Source organism: Thalassophryne amazonica, chromosome 19 (genome assembly GCF_902500255.1).
Source record: "Thalassophryne amazonica chromosome 19, fThaAma1.1, whole genome shotgun sequence".
Taxonomy (NCBI): domain Eukaryota; kingdom Metazoa; phylum Chordata; class Actinopteri; order Batrachoidiformes; family Batrachoididae; genus Thalassophryne; species Thalassophryne amazonica.
Window position 1 is genome coordinate 53,989,060 of NC_047121.1, and position 17,260 is coordinate 54,006,319.

The 17,260-nt window shown below is 40.0% G+C and overlaps 1 protein-coding gene across 3 annotated transcripts; it reads right to left on the reverse strand.

Moving 5' to 3' along the window:
* Positions 1 to 12,243: 12,243 nt before the first annotated feature.
* nkx2.2a (NK2 homeobox 2a) lies at positions 12,244 to 16,687 on the reverse strand. 3 transcript variants are annotated; one of them, XM_034159687.1, is made up of 3 exons: positions 16,555 to 16,687; positions 13,635 to 13,983; positions 12,244 to 13,241 (listed from the first exon to the last, which is right to left on the reverse strand). In XM_034159687.1, exons 1-3 carry the CDS (start codon positions 16,678 to 16,680, stop codon positions 12,685 to 12,687), a joined length of 1,032 nt encoding a protein of 343 aa, XP_034015578.1. In that variant the 5' UTR covers positions 16,681 to 16,687; the 3' UTR covers positions 12,244 to 12,684. The 3 variants fall into 3 exon arrangements, with proteins under 3 accessions (XP_034015578.1, XP_034015577.1, XP_034015579.1); XM_034159686.1 differs by having other exon boundaries at positions 12,244 to 13,265; XM_034159688.1 differs by lacking the exon at positions 16,555 to 16,687 and adding an exon at positions 14,202 to 14,438 and having other exon boundaries at positions 12,244 to 13,265.
* Between the last annotated feature and the right edge of the window lie 573 nt (positions 16,688 to 17,260).

Genomic DNA, 17,260 nt, shown 5'->3' on the forward strand with positions numbered 1-17,260 from the left:
TGATACCATCACAAAATTAATTTATGACACCGTCACGGAAAAGTGGAGCATTTACTGACGGTATCACAAACTAATACATGAATTCACTTTTCGGGATGCCATCACAAACTGGCATGAGATTGGGTTGGCCACTCATAATGAATGACCTGTTGCTGTTGTTGTTAACATTATAATTTAACATCCTTGTTTTTTGCCTTGGAGGATCATTAATAGGATTTATTTTTGTCATGTGCATAGTACTGAAGAGACTACAGGTGGCTGTGGTGAATGCTGATCATGAATAAATTGAGTGCTGTGACACTAATAAAATACTTACAGAAAGGACTTTCAGCTTTTAATTTTTTTTTTTTTTTTTGGCTAATCAATGTTCTCTCCTCTGAAGGCTCTTTTTTTTTATTATTATAAATGCATCAATTCCAACAGCTACCTGCTGCAAGAATGGCACAACCGTTGTTTGTGCATCTGAATTTCTGCTGTTTTAGTCTATCATTTCATCTTGTTTACATTGAATAAACATTGTCGAATGGTTAGACCTTGAGGATATGAGCTGTAACAACCACTGCAACAAACGTTTGGAAGAACTGAGACATCTGGGATCGCATGAAATCATTCATTTATAACAGTAGTCCTGGTTCAGAAAATGGGTTTCAGTGATGCTGCACATTTTAAAGGCAGGAGATGCTGTAATTTTCCTTGGGTGCGATAATGATGGAAAGGATAAGGAAAGAACATATCAGAAAAACAGAGCAGGTATGTTGGTTTGGAGACAATGGGTCTGATTAGGAAAATGGCCGAGCGACTGCCGCTTTGCTGCATCAAAATTTTTTCAGAAACTGTGAGAGACAGCCAGGTGGAAACCATTCAGAAAATTCAGTTGGCTTTCGGTGAAGATCTTATGGGCATCACACAGATTAAGGAGCATTACAACCGGATTAAAGACGGCCCACAGCTGCTGAGGGTGTGCCGCGCTTCGAGCGGCCATCGACAGGCTGAAACGACCAGATCATTTCCAAAGTGAAGGCTGTGTTGATCCAGGATGTCGTCTGACTACCAGAGAAATGGCAAGAGAGGTGGACATAGCACTTTTTTGGCACATTACACTGTTACTGAAGATTTTGTAATGAAAGACGTGCGGCGGAATTCGCGCGTCAGGACGGAGCCGCGTAATGGCGCAGAACAAAAAGCACCTCCGTGTTGGAAGTCTCACGGGACATGCCCAGCTCTTCCACCATTCGGAAGATTCAGACGGCTTTGGGTGGCTTTTCAGTCGAGTGAGTATCCGAGAAATTGTTGAAGATCTGGGCATGTCACAACATGTCCTGTGAGACCAACACAGAGGTGCTTTCGTTCCGCGCCATTAGCGGCTCCGTGACGAATTCCTCCGCTCCTGTTTTCATGACAAAATCTCCTTTAACAGTGGAATGTGCCAGAAAAGTGCTATGTCCACCTTTTCTGCCATTTCTCTGGTAGTCAGACGACGTCCCGGATCAACACAGCATTCAGTTTGGAAATGATCTGGTCGTTTCAGCCTGTCGATCACCGCTCGGAGCGCGGTGCGCCCTCCACCATTGTGCGCCGTCTTTAAACCGGCTGTAACACTCCTTAATCTGTGTGATGCCCATAAAATCGTCCCTGAAAGCCATCTGAATTTTCCAAATGGTATCCACCTGGCTGTCTCTCATACAACCCCTGGCAAAAATTATGGAATCACCGGCCTCGGAGGATGTTCATTCAGTTGTTTAATTTTGTAGAAAAAAAAGCAGATCACAGACATGACACAAAACTAAAGTCATTTCAAATGGCAACTTTCTGGCTTTAAGAAACACTATAAGAAATCAGGAAAAAAAATTGTGGCAGTCAGTAATGGTTACTTTTTTAGACCAAGCAGAGGGAAAAAAATATGGACTCACTCAATTCTGAGGAAAAAATTATGGAATCACCCTGTAAGTTTTCATCCCCCAAACTAACACCTGCTTCATATCAGATCTGCTCGTTAGTCTGCATCTAAAAAGGAGTGATCACACCTTGGAGAGCTGTTGCACCAAGTGGACTGACACACATCATGGCTCCAACACGAGAGATGTCAATTGAAACAAAGGAGAGGATTATCAAACTCTTAAAAGAGGGTAAATCATCACGCAATGCTGCAAAAGATGTTGGTTGTTCACAGTCAGCTGTGTCTAAACTCTGGACCAAATACAAACAACATGGGAAGGGTGTTAAAGGCAAACATACTGGTAGACCAAGGAAGACATCAAAGCGTCAAGACAGAAAACTTAAAGCAATATGTCTCAAAAATCGAAAATGCACAACAAAACAAATGAGGAACGAATTGGAGGAAAATGGAGTCAACGTCTGTGACCGAACTGTAAGAAACCGCCTAAAGGAAATGGGATTTACATACAGAAAAGCTAAACGAAAGTCATCATTAACACCTAAACAGAACAAAACAAGGTTACAATGGGCTAAGGAAAAGCAATCGTGGACTGTGGATGACTGGATGAAAGTCATATTCAGTGATGAATCTCGAATCTGCATTGGGCCGTTCCAATGAGATTTATAAAGATGACTGCCTGAAGAGAACATGTAAATTTCCACAGTCATTGATGATATGGGGCTGCATGTCAGGTAAAGGCACTGGGGAGATGGCTGTCATTACATCATCAATAAATGCACAAGTTTACGTTGATATTTTGGACACTTTTCTTATCCCATCAATTGAAAGGATGTTTGGGGATGATGAAATCATTTTTCAAGATGATAATGCATCAAAAACTGTGAAAACATTCCTTGCAAAAAGACACATAGGGTCAATGTCATGGCCTGCAAATAGTCCGGATCTTAATCCAATTGAAAATCTTTGGTGGAAGTTGCAGAAAATGGTCCATGACAAGGCTCCAACCTGCAAACTGATCTGGCAAACAGCAATCAGAGAAAGTTGGAGTCAGATTGATGAAGAGTACTGTTTGTCACTCATTAAGTCCATGCCTCAGAGACTGCAAGCTTTTATAAAAGCCAGCGGTGGTGCAACAAAATACTAGTGATGTGTTGGAGCGTTCTTTTGTTTTTCATGATTCCATAATTTTTCCTCAGAATTGAGTGATTCCATTTTTTTTTTCCCTCTGTTTGGTCTAAAAAAGTAACTGTTACTGACTGCCACAATTATTTTTCCTGATTTCTTATAGTGTTTCTTAAAGCCAGAAAGTTGCCATTTGAAATGACTTTAGTTTTGTGTCATGTCTGCGATCTGCTTTTTTTCTACAAAATTAAACAACTGAATGAACATCCTCCGAGGCCGGTGATTCCATAATTTTTGCCAGGGGTTGTAGTTTCTGGAAAAATTTGATGCAGCGCTGCTCCAGCTGTTCAGACATTTTCCTCACAATGAAAATCCGACGAGGGGGGAGGACCAGTGCTCACTCAAAGCCTGCTCACATGCGAATGACGCAACCGACAGGTGTGAAAAAACTCACGCATACGCACGAAGATTCAAGCTTGGCTGATGCAATCACACGTGATTAAAATCCATATGGTTATTGCAAAAAAAATAAAGGTCCGATACTTTTCTAACAGACCTCGTATACGCTAAGTTGTGCATTAGAAAGACACTATCATCAGTTCACACTATTAGTAAGTCAACATGCAATTTTTTTTGCAAATCGATAGTGTTTACGCATGTTTTTACACATGCAACTTTTAGTAACTCAGGCCCAAAGTGAGAGAACTCAGACTGAGATCATTTGGGCATGTGCAGAGGATGGATGCAGGGTATATCAGAAGAAGGATGCTGAAGATGGTGCTGCCAGGCCTGAGGTTTATAGATGTGGTGTGGGAGGACATGCAGCTGGTTGGTGGGACAGAAGACAATGTGGAGGACATTCTGAGATGGAGACAGATGATCTGCCGTGGCAAAACAAGAAGATGGTGTCTGAAAAAACAGCTGGAACAGTATAAAAATTCAACTACATGGATGTCTTTTTAACCAGATTCATGCAAATGATCTAAATCATTGATGTTTTATTTTCAGGGTCATGCTCACTTAGGTGTTTTCTGTTCTCTGTACCTCAGCTGGTACATAAACGTTGATCAGTTCAAGCCCTGAGTGCAGTTGAGTATTGAAGCATCTTTGAGCAAAACACTGAAGAACTATATGTTTTTTGGGTACAACAACCCAGCACAAAGTGTTGATCCAGAACAATCACCAGCTGACACTTCATCTGTCTTGTTCCAGTCCACCCAGCTGGTACTTGGTTGAGTGGTGTTGGACTGGTGTTCCATCCAGATGGAGTCAGAGACCAGGTATTAAAAAGGAGCACCAGTGGGCCTCAGGGCCTGTATGGGTGTTACATCTTCTCCTTCTTCATGTTAGAATGACGATGGTCACCCCGCTGAATCTGGTCTGCTGGAAGTTTCTTCCTGTGAAATAAATAAATAAATAAAAATAACACTGATGGAGTTTTCCTGTCTACTGTTACCAGTGTGGCTGCTCATTAGGTGGGTAAGCTCTTGATCTTACGTGAGTGTTGATTAACATGAGACGTTGCACTCCGTCTTATTTAAATCTTCAGTTCTCTGATTCAGTCAGTTTTCTGTCTCCTCTTCCTTCCGTATTGTGTAGCCTGCTGCTGCTTTCCAACTCAACAACGCCCCCTACAGCAGCACTTTCACTCATGTTAAGGAACACTTTTCTTTGAGGTTGGAGATTTTTATGTTTGTATTTGTTTATTGCAGTACCACTTTGCACATCTCTGCCTAATGAGCTAAAAAATAATAATATATCCCCCACTGAGATTTAAATCCGACAGTTTTAAAGCCTGAAAGTTGGCGCCGGTCCTTGTAAAACTTTTAAGGTGAGTTATATATGAAATAACATGGCCTCTAGCATCTACTACTAGAACCAAATGTTGATTCCAATACAACTTATGGATATTTTATGGTCCTCATGCAAAAACTCTGAAACGAGCTTTTAAATATATATTTTAATCAAACACAGAAGTACTGTCTGGCTGAAAAATTCAGTTTCAACCTTTTGTTGAACATCAACATTACCTGAACATTCTCAGCTTGTCACCAAGTTAGTCTTTTATTATTTTTTTTCTTCAAATTTGGCAGAATCCTTCACACTGTGCACAACCCTTCAGATCTGCACTCAGATTTAATGGGATCATATACAAAAAAAAAAAAGTCATGCTACAGAGTACCAATTATTTTTTATATGTCAAACATTGTCTTAAAACACCTGCAAGAACAAAAGAAAAACAAAATTATGTATTTTTCTTTATTCCATAAAAAAATCCATATATGTTGGAGGAAGTCAACATGCATTTTCAGCCCAAGTTGTGCACATAACTATACTTTTCACATATTCTCTCTCTCTCTCTCTCTCTCTCTCTCTCTCTCTCTCTCTCTCTCTCGCTCTCTCTCTCTCTCTCTCTCTTTCAACATATGAGGTACTGAGTGTGTCATTTGTTATTTTGCTTTCTATAAAAAAAAATGTGGAGCATCATTTTATTATTCTGTTGCTGTCTATTTGGTTATTGTGGGCCATTTTCATGGCATTTATGACACTTTCATACACTTTTCTGCAAAGCAAACATCGTCTCACAGGGGTTTTCTTTTTGTGTTTAATCATGTTAAAATGACAGAAATATGCATATATGAATATCTGGGGTTGGTGCTAATGAATGCCAACATACATGTCCGGGGGGACTTTTGTCTATGCTTGGAGCATAAATAGTGCAAATGTTCCTCTAGTGTGCCTTCGGCAATTCTGTTGTGGTTTCACTTTGTCTGCTCATTTTTCTTTATTTGCTTGTTTTTCCACCAGAAGTGCTCAATAACTTATTAGCAGATTCTCACAAAACTCATTGGTTTGGTGGGACATTGCTCAAAAACAACCAGATAAATTTTGGTGGTGATCAAAATCCAGGAATGGATCCAAGAACGACTTCTTGCTTTTGAGTCAAAATAGTGGGGATTTTTTGTTGTTGTTTTGTTTTTTAGTCTTCTCTGAAAATAATATATAGATGTCAGGTTTTTTTAATCAATAAAAGTGTTAAATATGCATATCAGAAACAACAATTAGAAACAGTTTTGTGCGTACAAATAAAAACTTGCAATAAAAAAATAAATCCACAAATACACCTTTTTAGTGCCAGCTCATCAAATCAGGCTTGCTGAAGTTGAGTGGCCATACTTTAATTTATCAAACATCATTTACAATTGGAAATCATTTAGCACAGCATCCACTCTATTTTCCCTTTCAGTTGGAGCTGAAGTATTTTAACATTTTTCCATCAGGGGCAGATTACTGCTGAATCTGGTTGAACCCAGAGTTTCTTTCTTGCTTGTGCTGAAGTTCTCCATTTTCCTTTTGTTGTTGTTCCTCCTGAACATCTTTGGTGGTTATATCAGCTATTGATGAATAGTGATTCTTGATGCAGTGGCCTCTGAGGGATTGCAGATCACAGGTCTACACTTTACACTTGCACCCAGGCCCTTTATGAAGTGAAATTCCTCAGGATCCCTTGAATCATTTAATGATATTATGCACCACAGATGCAGAAATATGCAAATCACTTCCAAGGGATTACTTTAGGAGAGCTTTGTCAAGCATGACAGTGTTCACAAATGCCACTTACAACTTTGCTGTGCAAAAAATAAGCCTTATATTAACCTCATCCAGAAGTGGTGTTGACTTCTCTAGGCTTGTAAGCATCTTGGTGGGACCATCATACAGTGGAAACATGTACTGGACTCAGACAAACCGGTATTTTTTGGGGGGTTGGGGGAGAAGAAGACATAAAGTGACATCCATTGGCACCAATCTCAAAAGCCAGGGTCTGTCGTGGTATGGGGTTGTGTTAGTTCCCTTGCCACAGGTAATTTACACTTCTGTGACAGCAGCATTAATGCAGAATAGTACATTGTGATTTTAGAGCAATATATCCTGCTTTCAAGATTACATTTTTTTTCCAGGGATACCCATGATTTCACAACAAATCTACGCAAAATCACATTCTCTCTCTCTCTCTCTCTCTCTCTCTCTCTCTCTCTCTCTCTCTCTCTCTCTCTCTCTCTGTGTGTATATATATATATATATATATATATATATATATATATATATATATATATATATATATATATATCAAAAGCATGGCTGCAGAAGAAAAAAGGATATGGATACTGGACTGGCCTGCCATCAGTCCTTTCCCCAATGGAGAATGTATAGAAAATTTTGAAATGAAAAAAAAAAATGTAACAATGATGACCGCTACTGTTGCACACCTTAAGATGCATTTGTAGGAAGAATGGGACAAAATAACACCTGAAAGGCTTTGTTGCTTATTATCCTCAATACCAAAACATCCCAAGCGTTCTGAGAAGGAATAGCAACATGACAAAGTGGTAAATACTTTCATGCCCTAACTTCTTCTTTTCTTTTCTTTGCTTTGTTTTTTTTTTTTTTTTTTTTTTTTTTGGTGGTGGTTGGGGGACTGGGGGGGAGGGGTTGAGTGTGTTGCACTGTTTAAGTGCATGGATGGCTGTATATAAAAATAAAATTAATTTGACCGGGAAAAAAAACATAAATATCTTGAGTTTGTATGAAATAAAATAAATGTAAATGAAAAAATCATCACATTTTTTTTTAAATTTCAGTATTTATTTATTTATTTGAATTGGCATTTTCCATACGGCCACAACTTTTTCTGATTTGGCCTTTGAAACAAAGAAAGCCGTGGTAGCATCTGGACGCTCACGTGGCATGCCTGGGTCTGTGCGAAACAAAAACTCACTCCTTAGCAATTACTCTGTGTCTGAGAGAACTACACAGAATGTTAAAAAAAAGTATAAGTTTTAATTATGAGTTTATATTGGGAGGCAGTGGCTCCTTGGGGCACCCTCTAGCCACGCCCCTGCTTGTATATGCGCTAAGACACATTCCTAATTAATCAACACATTTTGTAGAAAGAGAAATAGGTTTTGGATCATGTTGTGGTTCTTAAACGGGGCTGTCCAATGTGGGGACCGCAGTCCACATTTGGACCGCATTACCTTTGTTTGGGTCCAAATTAGCAAACCCTCTGTAAATTAATAAATTATTGTCAAACAAACTCAAGAGTGGCTTTTTTGTGCAAAATTTGATTTTACATTTAGAATCTTCATTTTCTGCAATATAATGTATTTAAATGTAATGTAATTGTATGTATGTAATTCAGACACATCTACACTTATTTTTGGAGCCGTGATCCTCAAATCCAGACTCATTTATGGCCCTTCAAAGAATATGGGCATCTGGCATGTGAGCGCCCCCATCAGGCCTCCTGCTGGCCACTGCTGCTTACTTCAGGAGCATTTTTTTCTTGTGATTTGTTGTTTTTCATAAATATAAATAAATAAAAATCCATTTCTACAAACTAAATGAGAAACATTCTTCCGTCTTGTTCCCAGAGTTTAACTGTCGAGTGAAGGACTCACACTTTCGTTTAACTCAGTTTTCTGAGTGACCTCGTGGATCTCCTCTCCAAAGCTCCATTGTTCATTTTCACTCAAGTGAATTAATTTTAAACACATTTCTACCTCGATCCTATAGCGCCACAGCGTGGCCATACCAAGAACCACCACCTGTCTTTGTGTTGAGGCTGTAATTATTATTTTCATTATTAATTATTTTGCAGATGGATTTAGTCAAAAAGCAGGAGAGGAGAAAATAATAAATGTGATAATATGCACTGGATTTTCCACATGGCTTCGACTTTTCTAAAATGACTGAGCACTAGTTTGAAACTCAATATAATTCAGTTTACAGTGATTAAAAACTGAACAAATGGAACATAAGCAGACACGCTGCAAGCTGAAAGCAGTAACAAATAAGTTTACATTTACCCTTGATAACAAATTATGTAACTTTTTACTCATTTATCCAAACAGCTCGTGATCATTTTTCTCTTTGACTGATCTGTTAATTGAACTGTCTCTGCATTTATTTGTCTCTTGCGGAAAGAATACAAATTTCAGGATGACTTTTGTGATACTTTTCCGAATTATGAGACAGAAAGTATAATGTTAGCATGTAATACTTTTAATTGGGAATGTCTGATGGAGATGAACTGACTAACCAAGTGTTTGAAAAACAAAACATCAAATATTGTGACAATAAATTAATATTTTAAGTGATTTATAATAGGATAAATAAAACAATGATTATAGCTTCTGAAATATGAACATTTGCACATTTTCTTTGTTTGTTTAAATTGGAAATATGAGGTGTGAACCACTGGATATCCAAAATGATTTATTTTCTTAATATGTTAGTTTGTCGTCCCTGACATTTTACTGAAAATTTGTTGATAATTTTATCTACAAAAGCTACATTGATCATATTACAACAATAAAATAACTATCTGCAACACTCGTCAGATTATTATTTTTAAACCGCCAGTAATAATCCGCACGTTACAGTCTTAGAAAACTGCGGAAAAATCACAGAGCTCTGCTGCCATCTAGTGGCGGTTTAGTGGAGCAACTTCATGTCAATTCTCCTTTCCTTCCCACCTTCCCTCTCTCCTTCCTTCCCTCCTTGCTTCTCGCATTAATATCGGTACTGTGGCGAATCTAATCTGGATCTGCTTTAAGGCAATAAAACCCGGACAGCTTCCTTTAAATGAATTATTACAGCCTTGAAATCCTCATTTATTTGGCGATGCTGAGAGAGAGAGAGAGAGAGAGAGAGAGAGAGAGAGAGAGAGAGAGAGAGAGAGAGAGAGAGAGAGAGAGAGAGAGAGAGAGAGAATGTGATTCATGTCGAGGTTCAAACGGGCAGGATGACGAAGATTCACGCCTTCCCGAGTGCACATTTCCTCAGGTATTGTATTCCAAAAGGTATATAATAATGTTATCCAGGCACGAAGTGCGTCTGGTTTGTCCGGTCACTGCGATTTCCCATCAGTTTGACCCTGACACAAAAGTATTGCGCGTTAATCACAATAAAAGGTGCAAAGCGAAAATAAGATTATTTTGAAGACGTGTCGTCTCTATTTTTACTGATAATACAACAGAGGACAAAAAATACACAGTTTTTTGGCACAAATTTTAGAATTTGCATCCATTTTAAGGAGATCGCAAATAAATTAAATAAATACACTTACAAGCTCATTTTTTTAATAACTGATTTTTAGCGTTTCCAGTAGGCGTGTGCGCTCGTGTCCTCTAATGATTAGCCAGATTGTGTTGACACGCACATAAAAGTATCTCCAATAAATTAAAATAATATTTCCCTCTCTAATCATGATTTCTTTTTTATGCTGCCAGCACTAAGTGACCCGTCTTTTGACCTAAATCCTGCAGGAGATTTTTAATTTTGGCCACTTCAAACAAACGTTTTTCCTCAGTACGTGACGCCCAGTTTAAAGTGGCTTCACTTTCTGTTGTGTCAGAGGGTGAAATACAGACAGCTGACTACTGCTTTACCAAATGTTCAAATATTAGGTTACTGACAGAAAAAAGTTACCCTTAAAATTGTGAATGCACCATCGTGCACCCAAACAGTACACTTGCAGCTGGCACTGAGCTGAATTTACAAAAATTCTTATTCAGTTCACGAATCTGAATGCGTAAAAGTTTGTGGAAAATGTTAAGTCCAGGGCTTGATCTTTAATTACTGCAGAATTGGAGATGTACTGATTGTGCGCATTTTCCATGTGTCAATTTTAGAAAATGCACAGCCAAAAAAAGAAGGACCAGTGTATGGTATTTAAAATAGTTTTTACCCACCGAAAAGCCACTTTTGGAACAGACAATAATCCGCCTTTCACTTTGCAGGGTGGAACGAAAAGGAGAAATGAGAAGGCTGTTGTTGGCAAAGCTCTATCAAGGAAGAAGGACTCGCTGTTGCCCGTGAATGGAATCTTTCTTTGGACCAGAATAGATAGAGCTCGAATTTTTAATTCGTTTTTCTTTCAGAGACAACAATGTGTTATTTGAAAGCTGGATACAATTTGGGGTTTGTAGGAGCTCCTTTCTGCTTGACGAGCGCAGCTGCACATATGGAATCCAGCGTGCGCAGCAAAGATCACAATGGCACCAAGTGACAAACGGGACAAAAAGCGCAAGGACGTGTCTATCCCTGACTCTGGACAGCACCGATAAACCGTCGATCTCCTCGAAACAGCCACAAAAAGAGGCCTGCGGAAAAGGGAAGCGCGCAATCTGGAGCGCTTTGACGCATAACATTCAAGTGTCTGTTTATCACATTGGAAAAAAGCCCCCTAAACTGATAAAAAAAAAAAAAATACAAGCTCAAAAGTACAAGCTCAACCTGCTGCGCGCAAACAGAAGCGCGTTCGTGGCAAACAAAAGCTGCAGCCCCTCGAGACTCGATTCTGTAAATAATTCGCAAATCTGGTCAATTTAGCTGTTTGTTCAGTGATGATAGGGGCGAGGCTGACATCTGTTGTGAGATTTGGTTTTGGGACAAACAAAATGTATGGATTTTTTTCGACTCGGTCATCGTATTTAACCTGCAGTCTGATAATCAGCGTGCGCTCTGGGAAACGATTTGTGCTTATTTTTGGTTCCTTCAAAGCCAAAAAAGTTGTTAGTGTGGAAGACAGCTATTTAAATATGAATTCAAAATACTTTTAGGAGTGTTTTAATTGACTCGGGTATATTTCCTCTGAAAGGTTAATTGTCCTTGGTTTCAGTTGTGATTTTTAAAAAAGCATTAAATGACTTTTTCTTCATTCTTTCTACTTTGCGCACCAGGCCGGGGGTGGATGTGGACGCGGCACAAAACGGAGAGCTTTTGACTCAACAGCTTCTTGTGTGAAGGAGCCCTCTTCTATTAAGTGAGTGGATTTTAGTGCCATTTCATGAGTCTTTCAGGGTCTTTAAGAGAGAGCTGTTTTGATTCGAAAGAAAATATTCCGCGGATTATATGCGGATGAAACGAAAATACTCAAATGCTGTAGGATTTTTGCGCAAACGGATTTTTAATTAAACATATATATATATATATATATATATATATATATATATATATATATATATATATATATATATATATATATATATATATATATACGTATTACTTATTCAGCAACGCTCTCTTCATTTTATTATGGAATATCGTTCTTTTGACAAAAAGATTGCAGTTTCCTTTGTCAAGATTTAAAAATATACATTTAAACTCCGTCGTAGTGCCAATAAATATTTACAAGAAATAAAAACAAAAGGGGGAAAAGATGAAAAGTTGCCAGTTTTTATTCATGGCCATAAATATGTTTTCGGTCCATAAAAGAAGCAAGAAATTAAATTTTCTATAATTATAAAGTGGTTCGTACGTGCTGATAATAACACGAAAAAAAGGGGGAAATGAAAACTACAACCATCACACATCATACTGTACAAAGAAAAAAAAAATATTCACAAGAAGAGCATTGTAATAAAATCTATTGTGTGTGTGGGGGGGGGGGGGGGGGGGGTAAATTTGGAGCCAGTTCTCTTAACGAAAACATGTAAACACGGTGCAAACAGGAGCCCCGAATCAAACTGTATTTATATACGAGTCAAGCTGGAAAAGGGGGAAAAAAAAAGAGGAGAGGAGGGGGGTAAAGTCTGGATTGTTTTTCTTTACACTGAGGGTCCCTACCTACTGCGCCTCCGGGACAAAGTCTCTGGCGTGTCTCACCAAGTCCACTGTTGCGTCTGCACCAAGTGATGCGCCGTGGGGAACTGCGGCGTGGCCGCGGCGCTGTACTGCGCGTTGTACTGCATGTGCTGCAGAGACTGCGCGCTGTAAGCTGAGAAGGGGATCCCGGCCTGGAAAGTGGCCGCCAAGTCCTGAGCTTTAAGCGTGTGACACGGCTTCCCGTCCCTGACGAGGACGGGCACGGCCACCCGCCTGGGGGACGGGAGGTGGGTCACTTCCATACCTTTCTCAGCGCGTGCTCGCTTCATCTTATAACGATGATTTTGGAACCAGATTTTCACTTGGGTCGGGGTGAGGCGGATCAGGCTGGCCAGGTGCTCCCTCTCCGGGGCAGACAGGTACCGTTGCTGCCGGAAGCGACGCTCCAGCTCGTAGGTCTGCGCCTTGGAAAACAACACCCTCCGTTTGCGCTTCTTTCCGGAGTCGCTGCCGCCGCTGCTGGACGTTTCCTTATCGGCGTCCGGCGATTCGTCGTCCGCGGAGGGCTCCGGGGACTTGGCCGGGTCCTGCGCGCTGGCGGACAGACCGTGCACTGCAGCAAGAAAAGGGAGGAAGACTGTGAAAATGTTATGGCGCAAAGTTGACACGGACATTCAGCACAAGCACAAAACTTTTGGCGCATAATGAGCGCTGTTTAGCGTTTAAACAAGGAGCTCGTTTCACCAGTCTGGCTGCGAAAACAGTCAAAAACGGATTCTTTCGTTTCCATCCGCGCAAGCAGAGCGAAGCAGTCATGCGTAAAAATGTGCATTGTCTGCTAGGAAATCCGCAAAGAATGCGGTCTTATATTTCACACAGCGAAGAGCCGCGCCATCAATGAAATTCTGACAAAGTGGGTGCATGCTCTGTGCGTAAATCTGAATTCTGTGCGTCGTTAGTTGAATTATATAAGTGAGATTGAAGATGATTCTGAGACTCTACTTACATGAATACTGAATACTGTCCGTCGTAGCGAGCCATCGCGTGTAAGGATTGTCACTGCTGTCATAAAATGGGTTCTTTAAAGGAAGATTCTGCACGTTTTCTAGAGGACTTTGCACCAAAACTCCTGCGCTTTTTGTCGTGGCTGTGCTCTCCGATCCCTCCGTGTCCTCTTCCGCTCCGGTGATAGATCCCTCTTCGTCATTCGTGTCAGGAAGGTCCAAAATGTCCTTTACAGAGAAGCCCGTCTTCGTGTTGGTCAACGACATATTCTGGAGGGGGAAGAATATGCAGGGAAAAGTTGCTGCACCCGCACCAGCTCCGCCAGCACCACACGCTTTGTGAGCAGTTCGCTGTTTTGAAACAAAAACAAGGAGGGGGGGAAAAAAAGCAGAGGTTTCAGGAGAAATGGATCACAAATCAGTGTGAAAGCAGCCGCTGTGGATCACCATCACCAGCGGATTGGGGATCTGTAAAGTCCAGGAAGGATGCCAAAGTGGCTCAAGTGCTAAACACGGTACATGGATCGTGCGCTGCTGCTGCTGCGCGCTACAGGGAAATAAGCCATTACCTTGTCCGATCAGTCCATATAAGGTTGTTCTCCACACATGAACCTGCAGTGGAAAAGCGTGAAAAAACCCCAAAGGTTGGCCACGTGTGGGCGGGTCTTAGGAGTCAAGTGGATGAAGACACTGTTTGCAGATGTGAAATTGTGGGTTTTGGGGAGATCCGAGCCTCTACCATTGGTGCTTCAGAGCATGATGAGTGGTATAACGTGTCAATTAATTACAAAGACGGGGAGGGCCTTTTTTACACCCTATTTACATACAAAGAAGCACGAAATAGTTTCATAACACTTTAAAAAACAGAAAACACCCAAAACACTTTTAACGAATTTTCTCCCACTGATGCGTTTTCCTCATATTTTCCAGATTATTTTCCCCCGTTCGATACGCAAAGCAATGTGAGCAGCTATTGTTCAAATAATCTGAGATAATTTATGCAAACCTTTTATGTCAATATTTTTGCCAAGGCTTATGGATGAGAGAGGGTGTTGAAAGTGAATCTGTTTGTCTGAAGCCATTTAGCAAGTAACGCAGCAGGCCAGATCAATAATAATAATGATAATAATAATAATAACAACAACAAAAATTCAGCTCCCCATCGCAGTGTCAAAAAATATATACATGGATAATGAAAATACGATTTTTTAAAAATTTCTTTTACATGTTAATACTACATGTTAATGTAAAAATGTTCCAATAACGATGTATAAAAATAGTATAGCAGTAATAAATAACAACAACAACAACAACAATAATAATAATAATAATAATAATAATAATAATAGATGGATTTTACAGGTCTAATCAAAAATAAATGAGCATAAACTAATGTTTACATTTTTATGGAAATATTTTAATATTAAAGCGGTCCTTCTTTTTTGGGGGGGGGGCAAATTAATTTCTCTAAATTTATCTCTACAGCTATTATCATAATATGTATTTAAGTCCTTTTTTTAAAAAAAAAAAAAAAGAGAGAGAAGTGCTTCATCTTTCTTTTTTCAGCAGAAACCCAAGTATCATTGTTGCTTACTTTATTTTTCTCCCCTTCCAGACTTTGGTTCTCCTCCCTCATCTGTCTCCTCTCCAGTATGTGATGTGGTTGACAATGTTTCACGGTTTTCCCCCCCTTCTTCTTTGCGCATCCTGGGTGGTCGGACCCGGGCAAACACAAATACAAACCGATTGCTAAGCTGCGCACAATGGGGGAAATGTAGACAAATGTCCGGCTCCTGTTGGAAGCTTTTGTGCAGCCGCAGTTTTTGCATTTATTTCAGCCGCGAAATAATAGATGATTGACGCCCCGCGCACAATGCTTTCTAAGTTTTTGGAATAAATCAGAGGTTGTTCCTAGTTGTCATGGCATTCAACCGCTTTCAATGGACTATCTCTTCATTCAGTTCCTCGATCCCTGCGCAACACTGAGGAAAATCCTTCATGCGCAGAAACACCAGAAGTGTTTCACAGGAACTATTGTGCTTTTATTTTAAAATTTCACCGAAAAAACAATCAATTAAAATTTAACTTATCATCATCATTATTATTATTATTAGTAATAATAGTAGTGGTACTAGTAAGCATATCCCAGAGTCCTTATTATTATTATTATTATTATTATTATTATTATTATTATTATTATTATTATTATTATTATTATTATTATCTAAATCGACGAGGTTTCACTATTACATGCGATTTTTTTTGGCAAGATTACTCAAAGTTTTCATCACAAATTTCCCCGTCGTGGGACTAATAAAGGAATTAATTTATCTTTTACCGTCACAAAACTAGGCGAGCTGATCAATTTTATCTATCAAGAAAAGTAGTTCGTTAAATGTTTGTGTTGAACTGAATCCGAGTGCAGGTTCGAGGATTCTATTTGCTTTCACTTACACGGTGTCATATGGAACATTTTCAGAACAATCTCATCTTGATATCTGTGATACTCCTCCCATGAAAATACAACATTTGAATATTCACGCAGGTACACATGAAGATCCGGAGGAGAAACATTTGCTTTATTTAAAGAAATAAGACTGAAAACATGCCAAAATTCTGATAATCCGTATGTTTTTTTTTGTTGTTGTTTGTTTTTTTAAGTAAAGGCTGTTTCGCCGTGGCGCAGGTGTCAAAGTGTCCTTCGCGTCATAGCTGTGATTATAGTTAACAAAACAAAAACAACAAATCCGAACTGATAATCGACATGATCCTGTTTGTGTAACACAGCACGAAATGTCTTGGGTGCACCTGACGTGCAGGCCAGAATGTTTCAGCGCTCTTCGTCTCCCACAATGGCTCCATTGATGATCCCAGGCTGCGCGGAGCTGCAGGAGCCTCTATAGGGAAAGAGAGGTTACTGACCTGATCCACCAGCCGCTGCACAGCTAAATCCGACATGTGAAGGGACATCCAGCCCGCAGCAGACGCACACAGAGCGTTACGCACCGCGGAGGAATAACGGCCCGGACTGCAACTTGCAATGCGCATCTCATCTGGGGGGTGGAAAAAAAAAAACTCACTGTGGAAACATGCAGGACTTGTTTACTGTACGTTGGAAACCACGCAGGCTTATCACGCGTGTCTTTGTGCGCTGCTGTGGCTGCGTGTGGAAGAAAGGGGGGCGGGGGGGGGGTGATTCACGTTAGTGTTTTAGTGACAGTGCGCGCAAGAGGCTGTGGCCAGTTGTTCCACTATTTGATCAACTGAGCCGAGGGTTTCTGCAAGAAGAGAGGTAAATGCGCGTGCGATAAGTGGACGTGCTCCACTTGGAGAGTCTATCGCTCTGTGTTTACCTGTTTACTTTCACAGGTAGTTCAAACAGACCGCTTTCCACCCACAGTGGGAGGCGTGGGCCGGTTCTGCAGAGCGGGAGGAGAACCGAACCAAACGCGTAAAAAAGCGCAATGATGGCGCAATTATTCTAAATATTGTATTTAATTATTTTCAATCCAATGTGAGGCCTTATTATTATTATTATTATTATTATTATTATTATTATTGCTGTTTTTTTGTGCTTTTTTTCCACCCAATTTCACAAATGTGTCTGAGGTGTTGTGAATCCAGATTA